The 20,358-nt window shown below is 40.3% G+C and overlaps 1 protein-coding gene across 2 annotated transcripts in view; it reads right to left on the bottom strand.

The window, feature by feature from the left end:
- Positions 1-445: 445 nt before the first annotated feature.
- Positions 446-20,358, bottom strand: part of BTBD7 (BTB domain containing 7) — a 33,702-nt gene continuing 13,789 nt past the window's right edge. Inside the window, exons 3-11 of one of the 2 annotated variants that reach the window (XM_086462843.1) lie at positions 14,405-14,613; positions 12,966-13,041; positions 10,039-10,199; positions 9,537-9,680; positions 9,190-9,303; positions 7,457-7,646; positions 3,283-3,461; positions 2,161-2,589; positions 446-1,564 (exon numbers count right to left, since the gene is read on the bottom strand). In XM_086462843.1, coding sequence (XP_086318969.1) covers positions 749-1,564; positions 2,161-2,589; positions 3,283-3,461; positions 7,457-7,646; positions 9,190-9,303; positions 9,537-9,680; positions 10,039-10,199; positions 12,966-13,041; positions 14,405-14,613 — 2,318 coding nt within the window. In that variant the 3' untranslated portion in view covers positions 446-748. The remainder of the gene's footprint in view (positions 1,565-2,160; positions 2,590-3,282; positions 3,462-7,456; positions 7,647-9,189; positions 9,304-9,536; positions 9,681-10,038; positions 10,200-12,965; positions 13,042-14,404; positions 14,614-20,358) is intronic. The other variant, XM_086462844.1, reaches the window with a different exon arrangement.

The raw sequence follows: 20,358 nt of genomic DNA, 5'->3' as shown, positions 1-20,358 counted from the left end.
GAACCAGAAAGCAAACAGAATCAGACTGTCAAATCCCAGTGAATTTCACTGGAATTTGGACTGCTAAATATCCCCCTGGACTCTTAAAACCCCAAATATAATTCTTGAAGTGGGCTTGCTATATAAGGGTAAGACCAGCTGCCAGAACTTTTCAAACAAAGCATTAGACTGGGTTCTTGCTGCAGTCGTAAAAATCAGGAAGATTTCAGATCTACACAAAAAAAATCCAACTAAAAATGTAGTATTTTGATGTGCTGTTCTTTGGAATTCCTATAATTAAAAAATAAACGCATTGTTACTATCTCTTAAGAAAATACATTTCATAATGTGCAACCCAATGCACATGGGGAATTGGCAGGTGAAAGGGAAAATGCAAAAAGTATGAAAATACAGTCCTTTAAATGTGACAATAAAGCTTAACATATTAGTACAAAACTAATACACTAAAATAGATGTAGAGGTGCAAAAGGCTACCAGGTTGTAGAAAAAAGGTACCAGCTTTTTCTTTTTTTGAAAGGCTTAATTAAATTTGCTCCAAAAAAATTTCCACAAAATAAAACCAGAAGCAGCATTAAAAACAAACCGATAACATGCTGTCTCTAATAAAGCAACGTATGTACAAAAGGAGTGAGCGTAGCTGAACTTATCTGCTGGCATGAAAGAATTTGTCTGACAGAAGTCAGGCCAAAAGTTGCAAAGAATGGGATGTTTACAACTCTTAGGCACAGAGAAGTAGTGGAGGTTGCTTTCATAGGGCAGATTTTTTATACAGGAAGTCTGGTTTGTTTGGAGACCTCCTTCCTCTGCTTACTGCATCTTCCCTTTCCAAATCTGCATTCCTCTGTGCTCCATGTTCCAACAGCTCATCATCTGCCACTCTCCTACTGGGTCTCTCTTCTTGCATTTCCAAGGGGTATGCAGAGAGTGAAGGTCTGTTGGAGGTTAGCCCATAGGTTAAATCGGTTTCCATTTTTGTTCTTCCCCTGACGTGAACCGGGCCATTACCAGCATTTTCCTGGGTAGCCAACGCCAAGTCCAGTCGCTGGGGAGGTTGTTCTAAGACATCGAGGTGTATTGGCTCATTCTTTTGTCTGTGTTGATGCCCATCTTGGGAGAGCAGGTATTCCCTCCTAGAATCTTCTTGCTTTTTAGGAGATATCTGGGAAGGTAGATAGGCTGACTTTAAGCCACTTGGTGATGCCTTATTGTGGCTGTACAAATCTGGGCCAAAATATATGCCTTGTGAAGGTGAAGGACTGTGCCTGTTGGGTGCTGGAGTAGAGGGTCTGCATGCAGCATTAGAGAAGTCATAGAAGTCAGGATATTCCTGCTGATTTTCTCGAGCATCTATTTTTTGCTCTATTGCATGTTTCTTTCGAGAAGTGGGCATGTGTCTGTTCTGAATACATGAAATATGCTGGGGTGGACCGGGCCCTACCTCTGTAACCGTCTGGCTTAATTCTGTGTCGACCGTGAGCTCTGGTAATCTTTTGTCTTTCAGAGACATTGCTGACACACCCATTGCGATATCTGGCATCAGTTCATTTAGCAAGGGCTGAGTACACTGGAAAATAAAAGAAATTGGTCCATGAAAACAAAGCAAAAGCTAAACAAAACCTGGATTTAGGATGGTTTCTGTAATTCAAAATGGCATTTTCCTGATCTACCTTTGCCTAGACCAGCCCCTGCCTGTGAGTTTCCTACACTGTTTAAAGAACATGTGTATCCTCCAACCTTCACCTTCCTGCTAGCTTAAGACAACTGCTTTCCTTCATGAAGCTGTTGTGCCACAGTAATAGCCCCTTCTTGAACGCATCTTGTCTTGAACATGCAGTAAATGACAGTGTACCGCTAACTGCTCCAAAGGTAAGCCTGCTTTAAGCCACTTGCAATTATCAAACTAAGCAAGGTACTCTGTGCAGAACTTAACAACTGCTTTGTTACAGCACAGAGTTCCAGTCCAGGGAAGCCACTATTTCGTCACTGTAGATGCAACCCTTCTGCTTGCTGACAGACAGTTTGGTAAAAATTCTTTTAACCAATGAAGATGCTCTTTTATTCAACGAAGCCAAGTTACTTCATCATAAGAATTCTCTCCAGCTACTCTCTATAAGCTGCTTTAAGTGGCCAGAGATAGGGAGGAGAAACCATAATACTTACTACTTGCTTCTCAGCTGCCATCACTGCTGCTGCCGCAGCCACCGTTTGCCTCCCCAGAGCTGTCGTGTTAGTGCAATCGGGAGGTGCTGCTTTCACACTGGGCAAGTAGACGGGCGGTGCAGCTTTGGGAGCGGTTCGGGAGTGGAACAGTGAGTGATTACACGGGTAAGAAAAGGAACGGGAGGGATGTTGACTTGGCACCCTTTGTTTCCAGCCCACTTTGAACTGGTTATGAATAGGAGTTGCTGGTGGGTGGTATGGAGGTGGAGGCGGGGGTAATGGTGGATGGAAGGCCACAAAAGAGTCCAGTTCTGTAAACATGGTTTCTGCAGTGGGAGTGCTGTTAACGCGACATCGTCCAGACTGTCTCATTGTCAGGAGTGGGCTTTCGTCCCCAAATCGCTCATCAGGAAAGAATTTGTGGGGATTCTGCAAAGGAAAACACCCAGCACATAACAAAACGAAGTAGGAAGTCATCTAGAAAATTCTCCCAAACTAATACACACTGGAATTAGAAATCTGCTAGTACTTAACTGGCTAGTTGTGCCACTTAAAACCTCATGAAGACTCCGGGTGATTACAGCTACCATGGAATAAGATTTTTTTTTTTTTAAAAAAAAGACAAGAAGCATCAGATTCACTGTGTGAATAAGTTAAACAACAAATGCATTTGCTTTAGCAGCAGCGTACAAACAGAAGCACTGAAATGAACTATGTAGATCTACTGTATTAGGACTTTATCTCCTCTCTGATTCAATATAACAAATTATAATCTAGATTTCCAGTTATTGTTTGACTATTCTCATCAACTGCCTCTTCAGCAGATTTTTTTTTTTATCCTTAAAACCTGTGGCAGTAGGAGCACCCTGAATGGCAACAACTCCTGAGAAAAATATTTATACATTGCAATTATACATTCATAAAATCACATACATCAAATGCAACAGCATCACCGTAACTTGCACCTGGAGAGTTCCGAGGTTACTCAGGCATTTCAAAGCATTTTTGCACCTGCATGTGCACAAACAGAGTAGGTTCCTTATTGCAGATTACACATTGAAGTCAATTCACAAGCAGACCAGAACCAAAGCATTTGTGGTCTTGTACAGCAATTTTTCATACCTGCAGAAGTTCGGCAGCAGCATCAGAAAGTCCGAATTCCCGCAGGACCCGAATCTGAATCTCATAACTGACTGTGGCACCTTCCCCACAATTGAGTGCGTACGCTCTTTGCACCTGCTCGGTGTGACGCAGCTCCTGCAGCCGCTTGATCATCTCTTTCACAATGAGGAGATTGGGAACTGGAGGGATAATAGAGAACAGAATGGGGATAACAGAGATTACTGCTTGAGCTGTGAGACAGTAAGTTTGATTGCAATGGTTCGATTGAATTCTGAAGGGAAAAACCTAACCTCAGGCTGACTTGGCTTTTTTTTTTTTCTTTGAGCAACATTCTGCCAAGAACAGACAGAATTACACATGTTCCTTGGAGCATCATTAAGCCACAGGGGATAACACACACATATCACACAAACAGTAAAGACATATACCATTTTTCGAGCTTCTGCTCGAATGAGCCACAAATACAGCCTTCTTTATAAACCCCTTATGATGCAGGAATTTCATGATTTGAGGTGGGGGCAGGATATCTTAAATAACAACTGAATGTTCCCTCATGAATTCTACAGGCCAAGAATTCACTGGGTTTTTTGGCATACACTTCATACTTCCAGTGGAATTCTATAGTCACAAGACCATAATACAAGTATGTCACTACAGGAAGAGCATTCTAAAAAAATTTACACAAACTGTAAGCCAACATAATCCTGTAAAAATTATGTTGTTTTATGTAGCCATATTAATTTTTATTTTTTTTTTTAAAAAAAACCCTTTCCAAAAGGAAATGCTGTATAACTTGGGGTATTTATCCTGTTGTGAAACTTTCTCATGCCACTTCTTGCTGCTGCTTGACAAAGAATGGTATTTTTCCGTGGTCTTTCTGGCCTCAGGAAAATGTGCATATGATAAGAGAAGACAAATCCAGATCTCTGAATACACAAGTCCTGGCATCTGATCCTTCACCAGCTTTACAAGCATTATATATTACCATGATCAGATGTCCATAATGAAAGCTCATAAAAATTAAATGGATCAGACAGCAAGAACAGTGTGAAAAGACATTTGCATTACAGAGGAGAAAACCCAACACCATGCAACTACAACTGGTCCTAATTTCACAAAATTTACATTGGTACATGAAGGGTAAGTGTAAGCAGTGCAAAAATATCCACACACTCCCCACAAATCAATTCTATCCAGTCTACAAGGCTTGGAAATCAGTCCTTCACACTAGCCTCCACACACTTCAATCGTTCTGAAAAATCCTGGTTTAGCAGCCAGATGTTTAGCTACAACTAGTGTTTTCCTAACACTGAAAAAAAGGATTTTAGAGAAGTTTGAAGCAGTTCTCCAAACTACCAGGCATAAAAATGATCTAAGTTTTCATTAAAAAGTGCTATCTTTTCAAACCCAGGTTTGTTTCTGTTTTTTTACTATTATTCATGTGAAACACATGGAAGAGAGATTACATATATAAAAAATACATTTCTTTCAAGTCAGCTGCAGGATTTATAATTCAAACCAAAACTGGAAAATACCTAAGGAAACTCAATTACCTGCAGAACCTATCCTCAAAGTAGAGCAGGCTTTAGCAGAGGTTGAACTCATTTCACAGTACTGTTGGCAAGAGCAGCACGAAGATGATATGCTGCCAAAAGCATTTATGCAAACGTAGCCCCTGGGCAGTGGGTACAAGGAAGACAAGTGACAAGTGGAGAATACATAAGCCATAAAGAACCGCCTCTTCAAGAGCCCGGCCTAAGGGGTACGGAGAGGACATTGCCCAGCTCGCCCTCCGGCAGTTCCTGTGCTCCATCTGTGCTTTGGGATGGATTCCTGTGCAAGTTACAGGTTTGGTACATACCTGAATCTCCTCAAACTAACTGGGCTCCATCTACCCTTCCTAGCACACGGCATTGGCAAAACAATCACTCCTTTTGCTTAATTACAGAACTAAGCAAAGCAGGCAGTTACCAGGACACAGTACCTGTGCTCCAACCACTGCCCAGGCTCAGAGTTGTATCCATGCTCAAATCAAAGGGCTGGCAATAATTCCTATATATTAAATTGTACAGAATCAACCTATAGTGGAGTTTCAGATTGGTCAAGATGTCTCATGTTTGCCAGCAGAGCCAGATTTTTTCAGAACAGGAGAACTTTCGCAAAACATTTGCAAAACCTTGCGGAGACCTTTGAGAACCTGTTTCTTTTCTCAACTTCTTCAAAAACTACGATCGAGCAAAGTGTTCCTAAAGTCACATCTTACAATGAAATACTTTACATTCAATACACGCTTTTGAACAGTGTATTTATGCTTTTCTGTAGAGGGGGAAAAAAGGCCCGAGTACAGTAACGTACTGCTGGGATGCCACAGCTCTAAACAGCGTTTCTAAACAAACAATCAGTACTTTATCAAATTACATAAGTTTTCAGAAGCTTCTTTCAGGCTTTATCACATCTCTAACAAATATGTCAAAACCATTCTACAAACCTTCCTAGAAAACTTACTGCACGTGTTTAACTAAACAAGTGTTTCAAATCTTCCTAACACCTCCACTTAAATTCTCTTGCAGCAATTTAAACCTATTATTTTTGTCCTGGCTCTAGCATCTCTAAGAATAGTTTATCTACTTGCTTTCAACGTAGCTGACTGAAGAGACACATAATTGATATACAAAGAGCTTATAAAATGGGGAGTGGAGAGTGGCGAAGGGAGGAAGATGACTGTTTTCTTGGTGGCACATCATCTTTATTGCTTTTCTACAGACTCCCAAACGGATCCCTATCTACTGAAATGTGATACTTTGATCTAAAAATGGATGCCAAAAGTTTATGCAAGTTTAACAAAAGACTGCATAAGATCATGGATTAAAATGCATTTTAAATTACTAACCACACAGAAACATCATCCACCATAGGACATCTGAGATGCAAATGGTTGAAAAGAACACAGAAGTTTAAAGGAAATTATTTTATGTGCTTTTTCAGCTATACTTGCCTGATGCACTCACTTCTGGTGACTGTTGGAATAAGGATAGTAGACTAGACAGAAAATCCTTGACCTGACTCAGCATGGCCATTAAAAGGTCTAAATATAATGCTCCATCTGGGACCAAATTACTTCCCGTCTTGTGCCACATTTGTTCTTCTATTTTAGCATGATGGTTGCTCTTCACGGTATTGTACAATGTTGATTTTCAGGCTTTCTCCGCAGAGCTTCCCTCAGCCACCCTGTATGCACACAGCTGGCTACACCTAAACACAACGTTTCCCACTTTCTTCACTGAATTCAGATTTAATCTTCATCATTTAGCTATCTAATCCTGCCCTCCAAAACATCCACTCCCAACTTGTCATCAGCTGCAAGTTTTGCCAGTGTACTCTCTATGCACACTGAGTATTAATGAGACAGGGGAAAGGTGGGAAGAGCTGGATGCTTTGGGAATCCCACCAGATACATTCTTCCAGTTTGACACCAAAAGATTGAATGTATAAATGACAAAATATATTACAGTAGTTTTAGGACGGTATTTCCCTGGCTGCCCTCTGGGGAATGTCACACCAAGTATCCTGAAGTTAAGAGAGGCTGTACCTACCTTCCACCTATAAAAATTCAACTCTGCCACACAAGCAATGAAGCTGGTTTGACTTCAAAGCTAAAGTTTTGGTAAACTGAAGTGTTTTGAGTGCCTACTTCCAGTATTTTTCTGGCAAACTGAGTTAAGCTGACTGCCCTAAAAGTTCTGCTCCCCTGCTTTTTGTTTTTAAAAGAAAACAGTACTTTGCCATTTTCCAGCCTTCTGGATCTTACCCGCCTTGGACGACTGGTTGTAGAAAACTGAGAACCGAGAGCCAGGCACCAGCAGGTATTCTACAGTAAGTTTAACTAGTCCAAGGTTTTTCAAATTGCTCAGCTGAAGCAGGTTAAAATTAAAATACTATGCCCTCCAGTAGCTTATTTTCTAACTACTTACTATGCCATCCAAAAATAGTTAATGTCTTCAGAGTAGACCAAAGCAAAAGGCACTACTGCTGGGTGGGAAGCAGCCCAAATTGTGCAGCACTACTCTCTGAGGAAATCACAATATTCAGTAACTCCTGTTCACTCTCCCAAGCCCCAAGTCCCCACCCACTCACATGAGAGCAATCGGCACTGCGACCGATCTACCAGCCTTACCTGGGATCTCATTGGCTATAACTGAAGGAGGACTGGACTGGTTAGTGCTAACTTGCTGGTGAGTAATCATGTGACAGCACTGCGGCACTGCGTTGTTCACCATGTAAAGGGTGTCGGGCACGTTGGACATTCGGACCATCCGCAAACGAACAAGATCGGTTTGTTCCACCATCATCTCATCCAGTACTGACTGCAACGACAGCCATTAGAGCCCTCAGGGAGGCACTGCACACACATACCCCGGGGAATGCTGCAAACACAGTCCCGAGGCCACAAGCCTAGCAATGTCTAAACTGTAACTTTTCGAGGTCCCAAACAGTTTTTGGCTTTTCCACAGCATTTTCTATTCCGTTTGCCAGTCATGATCAGGGTCGAGTTTCAGAGCTAAGAGCAGGCAGGTAAATAAAAGTTTGGGAAGGTTGCTTTGTTTATTTTGTACCTATCAGATTAGAAATAACCTTCTTGAGGCCAGACTCTCTGGACTCAGACAGCTACTGCCTATAGGTCTCAACTCTCTGTGCCATTGAGTAGAAGGCACTAGTCTGAAGATGAAACCTGTTTCCCTCAGATGTCTTAAAGACTAGAAAAGAGATTTATCCATACCCTTTTAAGATTCTCATTTAATGATAAATGGATTTATTTCAAAGAATGGGAGGCTAACAAGGGAGTAAAAAAAAAAAAGTCAGAAGTCATTTATCTGCAATTTTTACATTTCACAATAATTAAACTATGAATAGAGAACATAGTTACCAGGTAATAAGTAGGAGAGGCCTCCCTCTAAGGTTAAGCAGATAATAATGCTTTTAAAAATATTAACAGCATATGGAACTTATAGAAACAAGTAGGATTCGGGGGGGGGGGGGGCAGTGCGGGGGGAACTCGGAATGCATTTTTTACTTTAAGATTACTACTAAAGCACTCCCATACCGTATACCTGAAAATTAAAAAAGACAAAGCTTTTATCACATGTCCTTTAACACATTTTTGTTAGTTTTAACAATCCAAGATACAAAAATAAAATTTTCACTGGCTAGTTTGCCTTTGCTGCTTTAGTGCCACCTGGTGCTCTCTAACCTTTGTGCCCAAAATGCAAAGTGGTTTTATGACTCCCCACCCCTCAAAGAGGATGTCAACAAGAAGGATGTCACACCCTTAGAAAATATTTTCTTTCTTAGGCAGAGGGCGAACGCTATGAATTCACCAGAGTAGTGGTGAGAGTTTGTAGGCAATGTGGACATGCAGAACTTCATTTAATCCTCTTGTTCTGCAGTCAGCAGCACTGCTAGGACTCACAAGCTCTTGACTTAAGTCAGAGCTGCCTTAAGCGGTAGCACTAGTTAGCGACCTACAAGGGTCCCACTCTGTCAAACAGAATATGACTTGTTTCTGCCCCACACAGAGCCATCTTCACTCTGGCACCAAACAACACCATCAGAGATGCTACAAGATCTTCAGTTTGACAGTCCTCATGCAAGATAGTAAAACAGGGAAGCTACTGCCTGAGTGGGACACAAAGGACTTCAGTCAAATTGGACACAAGATATTTATTCCATTTTGCGGAGGATCAAAAGAATTTTTGATATGTTTTGATTCAAACAAGAAGGTGAACTATCAGAGTCCTCTGCCGAGTGGAATAGTAGTTCTCTACCCAGCTCTGGTGGGAGCTGGGGAGCCTGAAAGACCTAGCACCAAGGTTGCTGACTAGCTGCAAACTGGGACTCTCAGGCTCTCACCTTGCCATCCGCCTGCCAGGAGGGCTGCCGAGGAGCTGGGCCGGCAAACTGGCTGGAAACCAGGGAGGTTTCCCTCAGAACGCTGCTTTGTTTCCGGTGGAATTTCATCAAGATCTGTCTCGCAAACATTTCAATTTCGACAAAAAAAAATTTTGTTGAAATTTTTCTGACCAGTTCTAGAGACTTGAGCCTGATGATCAATCTTGTAAGTCTTGTTAAATTGAAAATGTTAGTATTTTAGGCCAGTACATGCAAAGAGAGACAAAACATACCAAAATCTTTCCCTGTTTACAGAACCCCCTGATGACTCAATTTAACAATAGCCAAGTGTTGTTAATGATGATTACCTTCGCCTCCTCCACATATGGTGAGAACAGTCTTGGCCGCACATATATTCCAGCATTTTTTTGCCGCAGCCAGGCATTTGACTTTCCACCTTCTGATGTTGGTAGCATGTCTGAAGGAGGAGTACTAATCAGGCCTCTCTTCATCTTTAAGAATCAAGAAAGAGTTTTATGCGTTTTAGAAAATAAATATGGGAAAAACTTGCAAGAAATGCATTTCTTACACTGAATCCTTACACCCCTGATCGTTCTTTAGCCTTCTGATAGACTCAAAGAACAGAAAATTTAACCAGAAAAAGTTATACACATAGTACTCTGAGCGGTGCCACTTTAGGAGCTAGTCCTTTAAAAAAAAAAAAATAAATAAAACCAACCCTGAACATTGTAGAATCTGAAGAACAAAGAACCCAGAGATAGTATTTGTACATCATTTGTACAGTAAGTTGTACTACTAACTTACTGAATCACTCAGTACTTCACTATTCGTAGGAGACTACTGACTTACTGCATCACTCAGTACTTCACTATTCATGGGTAAGATGTGCTCAATGCGGACAAAAGGTAAAAGCGGAGACAAGATCTCTCTCAGCTCCTCAATGTCAAGATCTCTCCTCTTCACACCTCTTTTGTTCACACTGTGAGCAGTACCACTGAGTAAATTAGGCTCTGTGGGAAGGAACAAGAAATACTAAGTTTACATCAAAAAGTTTAAATAGCAAAGTGTGAATTACAGGGCTCATAGGGCCTTACAGAAAAGGAAAGAAAATTCTAATTTTAAATCAACAGCGCTTATCAGCATCGTTCCACAAAATTATTTCATGCCTTAAGAACTGATACGAAGCATCCATAGAGACAGGTTCAGTTTATATGAGCATGGGTCATTTGCACAGCTGTCCGTTTCAAAGTGTAATCCAGGAAGAAAATACAAAAATAGTGTTTGGGGTAAACATTTATAAAGCTCTACCAAAAATGCTATGAAAAGATTTGTACCTCCCTGTTAGTAGTTCACCCCAAGGACTCTCCTGCAGCTCCTCTCCTTTTCCCTGGGAGTTTTCAGAGACTTACTTTTTTACAAATTAACGCATGAAGAGTCCATTGGGGTAAATTATTCCAGCCTTCTTCTATAACCAACCTTAGTAATAACTATGTCAAGCCCATTCGAATTGCTCTCATGGACACCTATTTGTCCCAAGAGTGGGTGTCTTCCTAGAGACTGAAAGATCATAGAATGGGTTGGGTTGGAAGAGACCTTAAAGATCATCTAGTTCCAAACCCCCTGCCATGGCCAGGGACACCTTCCACTAGACCAAGTTGCTCAAAGCCACATCTAACCTGGCCTTGAACACTGCCAGGGAGGGGGCAGCCACAGCTTCTCTGCGCAGCCTGTTCCAGTGCCTCACCACCCTCTCAGTAGAGAGCTTCTTTCTAATATCTAATCTAAATCTCTTCTCTTTTAGTTTGAAACCTTTACCCCATATCCTATCACCACACTCCCTGATAAAGAGTCCCTCCCCACCTTTCCTGTCAGCCCCCTTTAAGTTCAAAGTTGCATTAAGGTCTCCCCGGAGCCTTTTCTTCTCCAGGCTGAACAACTCCAACTCTCTCAGCCTGTCCTCACAGGGCAGGTGCTCCAGCCCCCAGTCATCTTCATGCCCCTTCTCTGGATCCGCTCAAGCAGGTCCATGTCTTTCCTATGCTGGGGGCCCCAGACCTGAATGCAGTACTCCAGGCGATGACAATGTATGACACACTTGGGTCAGTCTCCCTTTAACTACCTTTGCCTGTAATTTTACTTACTATGCCCAACCTGAATTTGACTAGATTCGCTCTTTGAGGAAACCTGTCAAACATACCCATTCTCCCTTCAGTACAGCCAGCTCAAGTTTTGGCCACAGCCCATTACAATTTCTAATGCTTTCTGGTATTTGATTGACACCGCCACATATTCAGAGCTACAAAATCAGGAGCATCACTGAGGAATTTAGACCAAGTTACTAGACTAAATTTGGCCCTAATTTGACAGAACTTGGCATAGTGCTTATTTCTGCTTTTGCTTATCATGTTATCTCATGATCCCAGGAAAGAGAAGTGCGCTGTTTACTTAAGGAACATCACAGACCAGGAAGCTGCACAATACTCCCAATGAGCAGCTTCTCCTCCAGTCCAGGTCTGTTAGTGTTGAACTGACTCCATTCCACTCCAACGGGCCTTGGGACAAACACTCGGAAAAATCTTGTTTTGAAAATAGAAGGTTAATACTTACTCAAGTCACTAAACCCACGTATTTTAACTGACTTTTTGTTGTGCGTCATACAACATGTCCATGACAAAGCAGTTGTATCGCAAGCTGTAACAGTGGATTTCAAGAACATGGCCAGCCCTCCAAAGACAGTAGCCACACCAGCACCGCTCTGTTTTTGCACAGGCAGGTTCTTTCCATTCTGTTCCTCTCGTGGTACTACCCGATTGATACTTCATGGTGGGGATGAACTACAAGCTACTTGCATTTGTTATTTGGGAAATATATATTTAACCTACTTCCCACATCCAACATGTGAGATTACCCTTGAAGTTACTGCTGTAACAATAATATTCATCTGAGCTAAAAAAAAACCACAAAATGCATTTACATCTACTTTAGGAAAAACACTGATGCCACTTGATGGCTTGTTTCTCACTACCACAGATTTCTGTGGGAGAAGTGTACTAAATCTGAAGTGAAAGGTTGACACAGTAAACTAAGAATAAGACTACTGTGAGAAGCCTGCGTGATCACAGAAAAGTGAAAGATACTGCAGGGTATTTATTTGATGAATTAGTTACAAGGGAAATAATTACGAGACAACAGGAAATGAGCCTTAAAAATCAGACAATCATAGAGGTTGAAAGGACCTCTAGCAGTTTGGTCTGGCCACAACCACCACCCTCTCCCCACGCCTCCCCAGGCAGGGTAGAGCAAGTTGCCCATGACTACGTCTAGTTGGGTTTTGAACACCTTCTAGGATGGAGGCCCCATGACTACTCTGTGCAACCTGTTCCAGTGTCTGACCAACTTCACAGTTTCTTACATTTAAACAGAATTTCCTGTATTCCAGTTAATGCCTCATTGTCTCTCATCCTGTCCTGGGTGCCAAGAGAAGAGTGGGGCTCCGTTTCCTTACTTCCTGCCATTAGATATCTTAGTAAAGTCTATAAATTCCCCTCTAAGCCATTTCTTATTGAGTCTAAACAAACCCAGCTCCCTCTGAAAGCCTGCATTCTTATTTTTTAGAGAACAATACTTCAAAAAAAAAACCCAACAAAAAACACAAGACAAAAACACACAAGTGCATTTAGATTAAGTTTCCTTAAGTTACAGATTACCCACAAAAAACAAACTTCCATACATTTTGGTTTATTTGTTTAGTACTGTGTGGTTTAAAGGATCCTCACCTCGATCTGCTATTCTCTTAATCAACTGGTGTTCTCCCCATTTAATCAGATATTTAAGAATATCTTGTTCACTTGCCTGGTAGAAAGAGAAAGTCAGCAATCTGTATATGCTTAGTTTAATGTCACACACACACAAAGGCACACACAGGTTTACAGCTATAAAGAAACACAACTCTACTAAGAGCCAAGGAAGTATTTGTACTTTATGATCTGCTATACCACTTCCTCCAAATATCTTTAATGTAGTCCTACTGGTATATCAACACCATGATTTCTCAATTCATATCACTTATTGAATCCCGAGGAAGGGGAAAAAATTTTTTTCTACAAAAGGAAAAAGTTTGTCTAGATGAAAACTTACAGGTATTAAATCCAAATTAAAGTTAATTAAAAGGGGCAGTTCTAATACTGGGTGTTCGGATCTCTTGTTTAACATTATAAACTCAGCATCTGCACAGCCTGGAAAGCTACAAAAATAATCAAACCAACTAATTATAATCTAGGTGAAGAGAAAGATTTTCAGTAATACTATAAGCAAAACAACTTTTCTTTGTTCATACCTATATACGTGGGCTAACCACTCAACATTTTTAGAGGAAAAAAATAATGCACTGAAAAATTTAAATTTATCTATGTAATTTCTCAACAACTAGGGTAGGAAATTTAGTCATAATACACACTCATGAAAGATCAACAGTACTGTCACTGTAATTCCTGAAATGTTTAAAGTAAACAAAACTTTTTTTAAAAAAATATTTTAAATTATCTCTAACACTTTATACTATAAAAAGGTAAGATTGGGACAGATGCACTTTTAAAAAAATAATCCAGTCATCTTTAAGCTATAAAAGGCTGGTCATCATTATAAAGATATCTCCCCTGAAGAGAAATGGTAGCAAAAATCCACAAGCTTTCTGTTAGTCACTACGGTTTCCTCTCCCTAAAACAAAACAATCACTGAAGAAGAGTCACAAAAACAACTACATTCTGCAATACTTGTCAGAAAAGGTATTTTTATGTCTCCCCCTAAAATTAAGCCTTCTGAACAATTACTAGTTTATTAGCTACCCCTGCCCCCAACTAGGATGTATGTTGTCACAGCAAAACTACTACCATGATATAATTTTATAAAGCACTTAAACATGCAAGGCAAATGCTAGGCTCAGAAATGCTTCGTTTAGGATAATTTGCAGCCACTTCTAAACTATTATTAGGCTTCTAAGCAACAGCATATACCACCAGCTTGGGTTGTGTTACAGGCCAAGAACAAAATAGCTTTCTTAATCACTACTTCAATTTCATTTTTTACATATTACAAAAGGAATATTTAGTGTGCATACAAACCCACTCTTAAAATGAGCTATTCCCAAGCCCTTCTAGTAATGCTATAACACACCCCGCTTCAAGCAGGACCAGCTGTATTCTGCACTGCAGGTTACCTGTAAATAGTCAGACTGAATGGCTGTGAGCAGGTGGTCCTTGCTGAGTTCATAGAAGACATCTGAAGTCATGACCTGCGTAAACTCCTCACAGAGGAAATGTAGCGCTTGACGATGTACCCACTTGGAACCGTACGGCTGAGAGCTCCACTTTAGAATGGCAATTAAGGTGTCTAGTGAGATGCTCTCAGCAATAATATCTTCACAGCCTAGGAAACAAAAGCAAAAATCAATGATGTTACAGAGGCACTTTGATCCTGAAGGAATAATACATATGGCTAAATCTGCAATACAAAGGGTTGTATGACTCCCAGTGAGAGTAAAAACAGAAGTGCTCTACAGACCAAGGTTGGAAACAAGGTTAAATTCTGACAAAAAGTATAATAATTTTAATTGTACTTTAGGATTCCAACTACACAGTAATTTACCTTTTAAAGGCACATGAAACATGGTGTCTGCTGGCATGCCTGGATGAACAACTGGAAGGCTAGTTCAGCCCTACCAGAACCTCCTTTAGGTTAATATACATTATGTGACTTTAAAGTTGCAGATTGGAATTTGAGCCACTATTGTTTGCAGCAGTTTAACAAAAGCCTATAAACCATTACAGAGGTGGGATTTTCATCTGTATCACTGTGCACGTGGACAGACCATGCAGAGAAGCAGAAACAAAAGCTATGAAATATTGTTGATACTCAGCTACTCAGCACAGGATGAGGGCAGCAAAGCATCACTTTCTGACTCACAGAGAAGGCAGGAAGCAGCAGTTGGTTGCTCTAGGCCACCACTCTGACTTCCTTATCAAGCAAGGCACAGAGGGTGCTAGGACAGGGAGCACCTCCTCTGATAGGGAAGCAGAAAGTGAAGCATCCAAGAGGCAGGTATTCTGATTTGCAGTGAGTCTGCTACAGTTTCTTTGTACTCACTGCATTAGGATTTACTCTTTCACAGAGAACAGGTCTTCTGAAGAGAGAGAGGATATTTAAGTCTCCTGAAAGGAGATGGAACAGATTTGGAAAAAATGAGAGGAGACATACTGTGGGAGGACTGAAGACATGGGTACTTGGGGTTACCGAGTTAAGACAGACTGTACCACAATGCTGATAACTTGAAGTCTCCAATAGCACTTTGCTGATTTCATTTGTACATCTGGTTTACATATACACAGAATACTATTTCTATTTGTACTATAAAGATAGCAATTTAAAGAAAAAAAACAACCCTATTCTGGAATTACACATTCCAGTCTCAACCCACTATAGCCACAAAATTACAGCTGCGCTTATGCCCATGGAAGGTCCTCAGACAGCTCAGAGCAGCATGCTTACACTGCAATTACTTTACTTTTTATACATCATCATTTTTCTCTCAGTTTCAAGGCTATTTAAAAACTAAACTTTGACAGTTGTTTAGAGAACTGTACCTCATTACTGAGCACTCGGACTAAGCTGAGAAAGCGTTTAGCACAGTAACCTTAACATTTGTCAAGACAAAGATGAAAGAGGAACTCCTGATGCTACTTTTTTTAACTGGTTGCATACATGTAAGACACACTAGCAGCAATTAATAGAATTAAAAGAAAATATTACTTTTCTACATAGGCCAGAGTACAGAACTTAAGCGTTGACTCCATTTCCGTTGCAACTAATAACGTGAAGAATAAGTTACTAAGGAGTAGGTAGTAACAAGTGAACATGCTACTTCAAGTAGAAGGGTATCCATCAAAGGAACTACTACTTAGGAGCAAAGTCACTGAAAAGGGAAACTTAAACAGTAAGGCAAAGATGAAGGTACTAGGAAGCCACAGTTCAAACAATAGGCAGGTTATAAATTTACCTGTTCTATTAAAGACACTATTTCTACTTAATACTATAAAGAAGCCAGCACGTTGATTATGAGAACAATATTCCATCATTAAAATTTTCTAAACTTAAGTACACAAAACCCCCAGTGAATATAATAAATACAGTCGATACTTAATGAAAATATTTGCAGCAAATTCCAGGAATAGGTCTGAATGTATACATAGTTTTAGAACCAATTTTTATTTATATTCTAAAGGAATTTATGATAATAATGCCTGTCCCCCCAAACAGTAATAAATTTTACACCAGCTCTTACTTAAGCATTCCTCAACAAGCACTTGGACGATTAGTTTTTCACATGCCTGACACACCTCAGAAAAGGAAGGCTGTAGATCAATGCAGTCACTGACAGAAGGTCTAGCAAAAGCATACACATGTCTGAACGATGCATTACGGGTAGCATTATGCTATTCATCCCTTTAGACTCTCCATTTGGTTTTACAAAGGGGTGTTGAGTCATGTTTCAACACATCGGTTTTGTGCTTCACCATTACTGAAGTAACACAGCACTTCTCAGAGCTACCTATTACCATTAGGTTACATATTATTATTACTACTGCAAGTAAGAACAGATGCCTTATTATACATACTGACCTCTAACCTGCATGGTGAGGACTAGCCTAAAGCGAGTAGTGAACATGCAGCAAAGATTGGTTGAAGGCACTTGGAACATCAGCCCGATCATCACTGGTACAGGTGAGAGCAAAGGATGAGAACTGCTCTGAAATACACTCCTTGGGTTTTGGTACAGGTTAGAGAAACTGCCCCCTCTAGATGGGGGAACTCCCCAGAAGCCTGAAGGATAAACCTCACTGTGAGGTATTAAAAAATTCTGGTTAAGAATCTGAAAGACAGTGTTTAAAAAAACCCAACAAACTAACAAACCAACCTACCTTAAAAAAAGCTCAAAATACTACAGCATATGTCAGAAATACAAGTAAAGCTCTCCACTTTGGGACCCATTTTTACTTACAATTTTCCTTACATTTTTACTTACATAGTTAATGGCTGACATTGTATTTAACTTTGTCATGCGAGTCTTCCCTTTTGGGGCTCAAAAAAAACGAAAAACGTTAAGTTAGCAGCAAACCCGGCATGGTGAATGAAAGCTAACCAGGACTAGCTGCAGCATGCTTAAAAGAGGAGTTTCTTATCCCCTGAATCAGAAACACAGTTGTTTGAAACAGTTCTTTAAGGTCATCTGTTGTGTTGCACTAAGTCTTGCCCTGCTAAATCCTAACACAGCTTTTTGCATGCAGTCCCTCTGTTTGTGTGCAAGCTGACTTCAGCAGATGATCACAAGCCCCTGAAGCCTAAAGATTACGCCGTGTCAGGACTGCTCCATTTCAAAGGCAGCATGTAAACCCACTCACTGAATTCAGTCACGAGGAAACTCAAACTGTAAGAGCAAAGCGACTCATCTCAAAGTGAATGCCATTCATAGTATTTCATCTGACATTTATTTTTGAAACAATAAGGATACTTGCCTCCTGCAAAGAGAGAACACTTTGCTGTTACAAAGACCTGAACAACACTCATTTAGAGAAACAGAGCATCAGCTCAGTCTCAATTATTCTGTCAAGTCCTATTATTGCACAACTACCAGTAATACGACATCATCAGGTGAAAAGCTCATTTAGGATGCCTAGCTAATGAAACAATCCTTTTCTCAAGTAATTTTAGCAATGTGTCAGAACTGCGGGGTATTAAAAGTATTTCTTCTGAAGTAAGCATCAGGTATTAAAGTGTTTTCTGAACATCTAAATAAATTGAGGCAACCCAAATCTAGCTATGGAAGGAATCCAATTTCTTTTCTTCTTTGGCAGAAGGCTTTTTTGCTTTACAATCAGCCACTTGGCCAAAAAAACCTAAAAAAGCAGTCATCTAATAGCCACGGTATTGTACTTCACAGTAGAATAGAGGATTTTTCTCCCATGAGCACTATTTTATAACATTCAGGCAAAACCAGCCTTTCTAAGATCTATTTGCAGTGTTCCAAAGTGCTCTACCACAAGCTTCTGTGGTCATTAGTATCTTTCAGAGATTCAACTTGGAGTCTAAAGAAATGAAAGATGATTATTACATTTTGGATGAACAAGGATATTCCATGCACTCCTTCTGCTGGATACCAACACATCCTGCCTACAAATAAGTCCTTTCTGCTTCCCCAGTTCTCTCTCAAATACCATTCCACAGCCCTTCCAAACAGAAATAGCTTGAGTGCGTATTTAGCATGCTAGCTAGTAGCTTGGGATCTTAAGACAGTTGACAGACCTACTGAAGACAAATTAATTGCTTTCAACAGTTAGCAAAAGTGGAATTAAGCAATGTTTATACTACAAAATTGTTAGCTTGATTTAACTCATTCTGTGGTGGACACCTTTCCCCTAAACTTACGCAAGCCAGTGTAGCCAAGAAAAAAAAAAAGAGTAGTAAGAATTCATCTTGACACTGAGAGTCTAGAAGCTATTCAAGGTTTTCTTAAGCTTGTTGCATTAGGACACACCATGCTGGCAATCAGGAACCATATTTTTGAATCTGCTGGCATGTAGAGGACAGTTCAGAGGCATAATACTTCTGTCTGGAAGTTCTAGAGATGCTTGTCTCACTCATCCATAAGAACCCTTGCTTCTTTAACCAAGCTTGACAGGAAGAGAAAAGAAGAAAGGAAGACAATTGTTCAGCCTCTTTCCCACATCTTACAGACCCAAAGCTGCAAGTGTGTCCTGTGCTTGCTAAGGATTCTTTAGAAGGCAGCCCAGACTCAGGCTGTGGGAGCACTCATGGAAGCTAAGCCCCTTGTATGGTGGCATTAAACCAGATTGTCATCTTCCTACACTCCACATCCCTGCTCTTCTGTCACACTAGTGCTTGGGTTGGCCACTCAATTGTCAACTAATTTCTGTCAATCCTGCTTCCAGCAACACTAAATCCCCAATAGCACAAACCCTACTGCCAGCATGCAGGAGGCAGGGCAGCAGTACCACTTTTGACAGCCAAACAATCTGTGTCAAATTCATCTGACCTCATACAACTTGAGACATGGCAACACGAATTTAGGTTCTCCACAGCAGTAGGCAAAACATCAGTCACAAAAACAGTAACAGCAAGTCAGAACACTTAAACAGTACAAATAGGAAACTACACCTTTTTAACTGGTTATCACATAAGCAGCAACTGCAACAACCTCTACTTTCCTATAACTCTTGTGAACAAGGGATCTTGTTCAACATCCATCTTCTGGATGCAGGCTGACTTTCCCAGTTCATTAACATTTATTGCCTCCTGGCAGCACCATATTCTCTGTCTTAAAGGAATGCTACAGGTTTCTAGCTTCTTGAAGTTTTAGTCTCCTCCCCAAATTGTTTTTAAAAAAAAAAATCTTTAAAAAGGAGATTAAGTTAACTATTAACTGATGCCAAGCCTGTAACTTGCAGGTGCATTATCTTCCACATTTAGAACTGAGGCACACTAAGTGTTGGTTACGTGAAGGTGCAAAAATACGTGAATGTTTTGCAGAAAAGAAAACAAGACCTAAGCAACACCGGAGATAAAGAAAGGCTCAGTGGGCATTAGTGGTCAAACACTGTTGAAGGCTATCGCCAAGTTCAGTACCTCTTCTGAGCTATTTTCATCTCTTCCCTGATTTTTCTAAGCACAAAAATTTAAAACCATTCATGTACTCCCATTCTTGAAAGGCTGAATTCAAAGTACCTCTATTATGGCACTGTTAAAGCATATAGTATTTTTTGCTTTATTCAAATACAAAGTTGATGACTTTATAGCACTTCAGATTAACTGTCAAAGCAAAAATAAAATACAATCTGAAGGTTAGGTCAGGCAGCATTTTGTGTCATGCTAACCTTTCACAGTGAAAACTAAGTCATAACAAATCCAACACAGCATATTATCCAACCAATTGAAATATCAAATTAGGGAGCAGACAAAACCAATGCAGCTTCTGTTATTTAAAAAATATTTTCATTTATGATATGGCCGTTATAAAACTGTTAAACATTCTGAGATGTTAACAGCTGGATTTTTGAAGTCGGAAGTTTAACCAGAAATGTGAGGTAATTATTACACATT

This window comes from Leptosomus discolor, chromosome 3 (genome assembly GCF_034619465.1).
Source record: "Leptosomus discolor isolate bLepDis1 chromosome 3, bLepDis1.hap2, whole genome shotgun sequence".
In the NCBI taxonomy this organism is placed as follows: Eukaryota; Metazoa; Chordata; class Aves; order Leptosomiformes; family Leptosomidae; genus Leptosomus; species Leptosomus discolor.
This window is presented reverse-complemented; position numbering and strand designations above follow the sequence as displayed.